Here is a 7,269-nt window from a genome sequence, read left to right on the forward strand (position 1 = left end):
AAGTTGCTGAACGAACTGAGGAAACGCTCTCATGATATCTTAATAAGGAAACAATGGAGGTAAAATAAGATGTTAAAACTCAACACAGGAAATTAAAATCACCAAAATAAAATAAATTTCTGAGATAATAAAACACTAAAATATCATACCATCAAAAGAAAATAAGATGCCTTACTTAAAAATAAATAAGTACATAAATAAATAAAATAGAATAAGATTTGAACTAGAGAATAGACAAATAGATAAATAAAGCTGTTATAAGACTGAAACTCAGTTAAAAGCACTGTTACTCTAGTATTTTTGGGTTTTTTTTCTAAAGTTTTAGCATTAAACATGGATTTTCAAAAGATATATAATCTGAGTTTACTTCACACTTCCACCAGTACGTGGAAGCACCAGTGTCATTGCAATCGAAGCCAACAAATTACACGCAAGCCGTAGAAGAAGAAGAAACCAGTCTTTTGTCCAATCAGAGGTTACGTCGTTACGTACACCGCGCAGGCGCTGTAGAGCCGAAATTTCATGTGTTGTACGTCGTGTCCGGTGGAGGTCATACACAACTGCGTAATACTGAGGTGAGTCCTGCATGCTGTCTGTTTGTGACATAGAGAATACCGAATTGTTTATCCATTGTTTACGTGTGTTTAGTGATATGTAAACGTGAATGGTGACGTGTGTGTGTTTGATATCTGTTCATGACGGTTTATTAAAGGTTCGAGGAGGGCGAGCACGAGTAACGACTCTGTAACGGCTACAGATAACATGCTTACAGTCACCCGGCGTGCTGCTTCCTCTTCACAGACTTTAACATTATGTTGGTTTAAACATGTCTCAGATGATGTTCATGAAGGATCTTACACTCCACCTCAGTCTAAGTCGAGGTTTCGTCGGCTTACTTGACAGCTGGCTCAGTTCTGTACTAGCTAGCTGCAGAGCTAACGTTAGCCTGAGCTATGTTAGTTCAATCCCTCAGCCTTGGCATCTCTCAGCCTCAAGGCCAATTATTATGGGATGGAACGGATTTAGACTTTCTAAGTACCGTCAATAACACTCAAATGGTTTACTTTTATTCGACTAATCCCGATAATGTAAAGTAATTGTATCAACCTTTTCACTGTCTGCAGGTTGCTGTCATGGCCAAGCTGTTTGAGTCGATTGGGAAGTTGGGGCTGGCCCTCGCCGTTGGTGGAGGTGTTGTGAACTCTGCTCTTTTCAATGGTAAGTTATGTTCCCACACCATAATAACTTTGAGTAGAGTGATGGTCATTTTTTGACCTTGTCCAATTTACCCAGATCTTTTTTCACTTACAAGTAATGCCCTTGGTATGAATTCAGAGTCAGATTCATAATACATTATTAGTTCCAGAAGGGCAATTCAGTCTTACAGTCATCCTGTCTATGGTACAAAATATACATTAAAGGAAATAAATAACATGTTGTGACATCAGCAACTACCACAACCAGTGACCATACATCAGAGCAGGATGCTTGGTAGTTCTTGATTTATTCTGCCTTTTGTGCATTTAGCAGCCTTATGGCGGAAGGAATAAAATAATTTGCATAGCGGTTTGTTTTCCACACCGGAAAACACAATACCGCCGACCTGAGGGCATGATTGAAAATTCAATGCCAAGTATGTGTTCCGGTTGGGTCAAAATTTGGTTAGCTTTCTGGACCGACCACACTGTCCAAAGGCAGCAGAGGTCCTTCAGCTTGACTCCAGTGATTTTGGAGCACAGCCTGATGATGTCATTCAGACACTTCTTGTCTTTCACAGAAAGACAACCAAACCAGCATATAAAGGAATATGTTAGGAGACTTTCAGTAAAGCTTTGATGAAAGGAACGTAAAATATTTTTGCTGAAACCGTAAGAATTCAGTTTCCACAGCAAGTAAATCCTCTGAACACTGCAGCTCAAGAAATCTCAGCACTCTTAAAGTAACAATCAAGAATACACACTGACTCAATACATGATGATTTTTTAATAACAGCTCTTGGATGCAGAACTGTTTCATAATCATTACACTTATCCGGTGCATCTCTTAAACATTGCAGTGCAATTAATACTAATTCTATGTCTGTGAGAACTCAATGACGGAAAAAAACGCATGTAGAAAAAGAAAAAGTAAAAATATGCAGAAATGCATTGGCAGCTCAAGGACAAAAATCACAATTGAAATGAAATTACAAATAATGATTAGGTATGTTCCAACACCATATAACTTTGAGTATAGTGATGGTCATTTTTGACCTTGTCCAATTTACCCAGAATTTTTTCTCTGACAAATAATGCCCTTGGTATGAACACTACAGTTCAAGAAATCTGAGCACTCTTAAAGTAACAATCAAGAATACTTTATTTTACCCTTTATTTTACCAGGTAAGTCAATTGAGAACCAATTCTCATTTGCAATAATGACTCGCGCGAAAAGGCAACACAGGTGGCATGACAGTAAATAAAAACAAAACAAAAATCAGAGAGGAAAAACAGAGAAACCTAGAAACTGAACAATACAATACAACAATATGACAGGAGTGGACAACTTAAAAGCAACTTAAAAGCAAGTGAAGTGATGTTGAGTTATCTGGTGTAATACGTTTGAAAGTGGTGAGTGGAATGAGAGAGGTCAGCTTTGCAGCGGAAAACTGGAAGGGGGAGCGGCCAAAGGAGATCCGAGCTTTGGGTGTGATGAGGTTGATAAAGTTACTTGAGTGCACACTGCATACACACTGACTCAATACATGATGATTTTTATATAACAACATCTCTTAGTTGCAAAACTGTTTCATAATCATTACACTTATCAGATGCATCTTAGAAACATTGCATTGCAATTAATACTAATTCTATTTCTGTGAGAACTCAGTGACGGAAAAGAACGCATGTAGAATGACTAAAAATAAATAGATGCAGAAATGCATAGGCAGCTCAAGGAAAAAATCACAATTAAAATTAAATCACAAACATAACTGCACAATCATAGAATATACAGAGGTGCAGAATATAAGACTTGAGGTCTAATATGCAGCATATGTTTTTAAGGGACAAAAATAAATTTCAACCAGTAAATTCAACCATTGGATGGTTCTGATTACAATGCAGATTCAATTTTTTTAAAAGTTTGCTTGCTTCAAACTTTTATTGCATCATTCTTTCATCAGCTGACATACTGATGACTCATATTGCATCAACCCCTCACTACTAACTATATGCAGCAATTTCATCATATGACGCCACTCGCCCACATTTTTTTGGTGTCCTTTTGGGCCAGCTGGGCGTTAATGAAGTTGGTCATATCTCTTAGCTTCAACCGACTCTGACCCAAACTTACACTGATTGCACCAAGCTTGACTAAGACCGGCCATCGCTTATGCCCAGCTGGTGCCCTCGGCACTGAGAAACTTTCATTGTGTTTTAAGTTAGTTTTGTTGTTGTGTGCATATTGTGAGGTTATACTGTTACCTTGTACTTTAGTGATATGTAGTTCTTAGCTTCGCATATCTCTGACACAAGACTAACTCTCCTCTTTTCTAAAGTTGATGCAGGGCACCAGGCTGTGATATTCGACCGCTTCAGAGGAGTGCAAGATATTGTCGTTGGTGAAGGGACCCACTTCCTCATTCCCTGGGTACAGAAACCTATCATCTTTGATTGTCGCTCCCGTCCACGCAACGTGCCTGTCATCACAGGCAGCAAAGGTACGTTAGTTTATCTTCTTTGAATTGTTCTAATGCAGCTCTCACTTTTGCTCATACACAAGCATGTGTCTCTTAAATGGCAGGGTGCAACCATTCTGTACATTCAATACATCTACGCTGCATGACTTATACAAGTTTTCTACAAACTGCACAAATATTAGATATGATGAATTTAGATTTGACTCTGGAAAGAAGATTTTTAATATATGGATTGAGATTTATGTGTTTATCATTCCTCTCGCAGATCTGCAGAATGTAAACATCACGTTGCGTATCCTCTTCCGGCCGGTGACCAACCAGTTGCCACGTATCTTCACCAGTATCGGTGAGGACTACGATGAAAGGGTGCTGCCATCCATCACCACAGAGGTCTTGAAGGCTGTAGTGGTGAGTGTCAGTCAAGGACAGATGTCATAAATGAGTGATAATGAGCTGATAAACCGACTCATGAACTACTTTGTGTCTGCCTCTTCTCTACACAGGCTCGTTTTGATGCTGGCGAGCTCATCACCCAGAGAGAACTTGTATCTCGGCAGGTTAGCGAGGACCTTAACGAAAGAGCCTCCACCTTCGGCCTCATCTTGGATGATGTTTCACTGGTATGTGGCTTCTGGACGTTTTACAGCAATCAATTATTTGTCTCCTTGGGTCCTCCTCTTGGGTTGTTTCTTGCATCTTAGCTCCTCCCATTGAGGAGTTGAAACAGAGTCACAAGGAAGTGACACGAGGACAGAGGAGGCATATTTGCAACATGATAAATCCTTCTCTCCACAGCGTCAGACTGGAGTGAGCTCGGGTTTTGATGACGAGCTACACAGAGGACTTGCATGTCAAACCAATAGGATCAAATGTCCAAGGAACATCTCATTAAAAAATATTTGAGATGCTGTTAGTTTATTTCTCATGTAGATGGATATCTCAAGGATGTCAAAATTGTAAAAAGAATACTTTGTTCCCTGGAGTATTTAAATAGTTAAACCTGGACGATCATTGGTGGTATTACTACTGTTCTTAATTTTTATTATTTAATCTTCCTTTAACATAGTCTAAGAGAGTAACATGTAAAATATATAAATAAAGGTGCATCATGCTGTACCTGCACCAATCATGTCGCGTCTTTGGTCAAAAAACTCCAACAGAGGATACACCAATACATCCTCACTCTGAGCTCCTCCATGAGCCTCCTCTCTCCTCAGTCCTCGCCTCCTTTAGGCACATTTAACGAATTGGAAGAGCCTTCATCATGGCAGAGAGGAAAAGGTTTCCAGGCCAGCCAAGGAGAGAGGACCTGGGGATGACCAACTTAATGAAATGAGATAAAGCCCAAGTTGTCTTTTTAAAAAGATATTAACATGGATCAACTAATTTATCTAATGTGTTCTTCACAGACACATCTGACCTTTGGCAAGGAGTTCACAGAGGCTGTTGAGATGAAGCAGGTCGCCCAGCAGGAGGCTGAGAGGGCCCGTTTCATTGTAGAAAAGGTATTTTGAACACACAGGTCATCCAGATCGTCGCCTCTCCTGGCGTTTTAAAAACTCATGAAAAGGTTGGAAGATTGTGAAATTTGGCAGCTCACTTAATCATTTTGTGCTTTTAGGCTGAGCAACAGAAACAGGCAGCCATCATCTCAGCGGAGGGAGATTCCCAGGCTGCCTTGCTCATCGCCAACTCCCTGATGGAGGCTGGTGATGGTCTGGTAGAGCTTCGTAAGCTGGAGGCAGCCGAGGACATCGCTTTCCAGCTCGCACGCTCCCGCAACGTCACTTATCTGCCCTCAGGACAGGGCACATTGCTACAGTTGCCACAGTGATAAAATCTCACCTCGTGCCCATCCGGCTCTCGCTGTCACCTGCCTTCACAGGGGCTGTGGAAGGGGTGGTTGGAGGATTCAATAAAGGACTTCTAACTTCACACACATTTCCTCCACTCTTTCTAGTACCATTTGTGGACTGGGCTCTTCTGACAGCAGCATGGTGGGAGACACAGTGAGAGGTCTACAATGGATACATTTATGAAGTCCACCAGTGTGCGAAGAAGAAGTGGAGGGAAACATAAATATATATATAGCTCTTTGTTTTGAAATTAATTAAAGATGCAGTAAATTCTCCTAAAGTATGTCTTTGCTACATCGTAGCTCTGCATGTAATGAAAGCAACAGATTGATTTTCTTTATCAAAGGAAATTCGAGGGATTCCTCTTAAGACAAAGATGATTATAGTCGGTGATGACTGCCATCACTCAGCTTCTGTGGTTGGCCTGAGCAGTCTGACCAAATCGTGTTATTACATATATTCAATCTGCAATGATAGGCTGTCTTTTGGATTCAATGATGTAACTGACTAAAGATGGTTGATTCATTTGACTCTGACTCTCTGTGTTCTGAAGGATTAAATTGTTGAAAAATCTGCTGTCCAGCTAATAATTTCTCTATTACCACCCCTGATCAGTAGGAACGTGCCTGTCTGATAGTACAGGATGTTCCTTCATAATTTACAGTTGTCGCTGTGTCTTTAGTGTGTGTGGAGCAACTGTAAGCCCCGTGTTTCAGAAATGGCTCAACTCAATAAAAAAAGCTGCCTTTCTAACTGCCCCTGGTGCCGCTCCTCATTTTAGACTTGACATGTAGATGTGCATTATTTTCTCTAAAGTGTTATAACAATCACTACCTGAGGGTGCATCACAGGTACACCCCCTTTTTGGAAATATACGAATAAACCACAGTTGCATTGGACGTTGTTATCTACTTGAAAAGTGCTAAATTACTTTTTTAAAAGTATCTCTCTGCATGTAGATATAAATATATATGTATGTATATCCCTCCTGTTATCCTCAAATTTACTAACATCATTTATTCTTGAGGTCAATTTGACCCCAGCAATTTAAACCTCCATAAACTGATTGTTACCTTGGTTTATGTGTCAGGTACTTTATGTTTCTTTGACTACCTAAACAGCCCTTTAAATAAAATATATTTCAAGCATAAACACAATTTAAAGAATTCAGAGGGACTTTATTTGTAAAACAGAAAAACAAACTGCTGCAAGTTTGTCAAGCTCTTGTCACCCTGCCTTGTTTCTATGTTATCAAGATGTCTGACACAGGAAACATCATTGAATGTCTTTAGAGACATGGAGGCTGGAAATATTATATCTCAATCTGAAGGTTGGCGGTTCAATCCCAACTCCTGCAGTCACATGCGGAAGTGTCCTTGGTTATAGTGACCTCAATATCATCCAAAACAAACCAAAACAAATGTGCGTAAAATGTTGATATTTCTTATGTTATATATAGCTAAAACAGCCTGGGGTCAAATTGATTCCTGTAAAAAAAAAAAAATTACAGGAAATTGGAACATATCAACATTTTAATTTTGTGTTTTCTCAGTTGTCCTCATTAAATTAGGAAAAGTCATGAAATATGAAGCCAAAACAAATTATGTTAGACATTAATATAGAGACGTTAAACATTAAATGGGTCCAATTGACCCCAAGGATAATAGGAAGGTTATATTGAAGAGTTCTTTGCAAAAAACAGATAACTCCATTTTTATAAATTTTCAAAAAACA

General features: G+C 39.4%; 1 protein-coding gene across 1 annotated transcript; it reads left to right on the forward strand.

The window, feature by feature from the left end:
- The first annotated feature begins 445 nt into the window (after positions 1 to 445).
- phb (prohibitin) lies at positions 446 to 6,288 on the forward strand. Its single transcript, XM_034711680.1, has 7 exons — positions 446 to 575; positions 1,125 to 1,218; positions 3,539 to 3,700; positions 3,945 to 4,087; positions 4,183 to 4,299; positions 5,089 to 5,184; positions 5,301 to 6,288. Exons 2-7 carry the CDS (start codon positions 1,134 to 1,136, stop codon positions 5,511 to 5,513), a joined length of 816 nt encoding a protein of 271 aa, XP_034567571.1. The 5' UTR covers positions 446 to 575; positions 1,125 to 1,133; the 3' UTR covers positions 5,514 to 6,288.
- The last annotated feature ends 981 nt before the right edge of the window (positions 6,289 to 7,269 follow it).

This window comes from Notolabrus celidotus, chromosome 20 (genome assembly GCF_009762535.1).
Source record: "Notolabrus celidotus isolate fNotCel1 chromosome 20, fNotCel1.pri, whole genome shotgun sequence".
Lineage (NCBI taxonomy): Eukaryota > Metazoa > Chordata > Actinopteri > Labriformes > Labridae > Notolabrus > Notolabrus celidotus.

What these genes read in the sequence shown, in the direction of transcription:
- phb (XM_034711680.1), top strand. Translation starts at nt 1,134, where the DNA reads ATGGCCAAGCTGTTTGAGTCGATTGGGAAGTTGGGGCTGGCCCTCGCC. An exon ending in TCTTGGATGATGTTTCACTG is followed by an intron (nt 4,300 to 5,088) that starts GTATGTGGCTTC and finishes TGTTCTTCACAG; the next exon opens with ACACATCTGACCTTTGGCAA. An exon ending in CCCGTTTCATTGTAGAAAAG is followed by an intron (nt 5,185 to 5,300) that starts GTATTTTGAACA and finishes TTGTGCTTTTAG; the next exon opens with GCTGAGCAACAGAAACAGGC.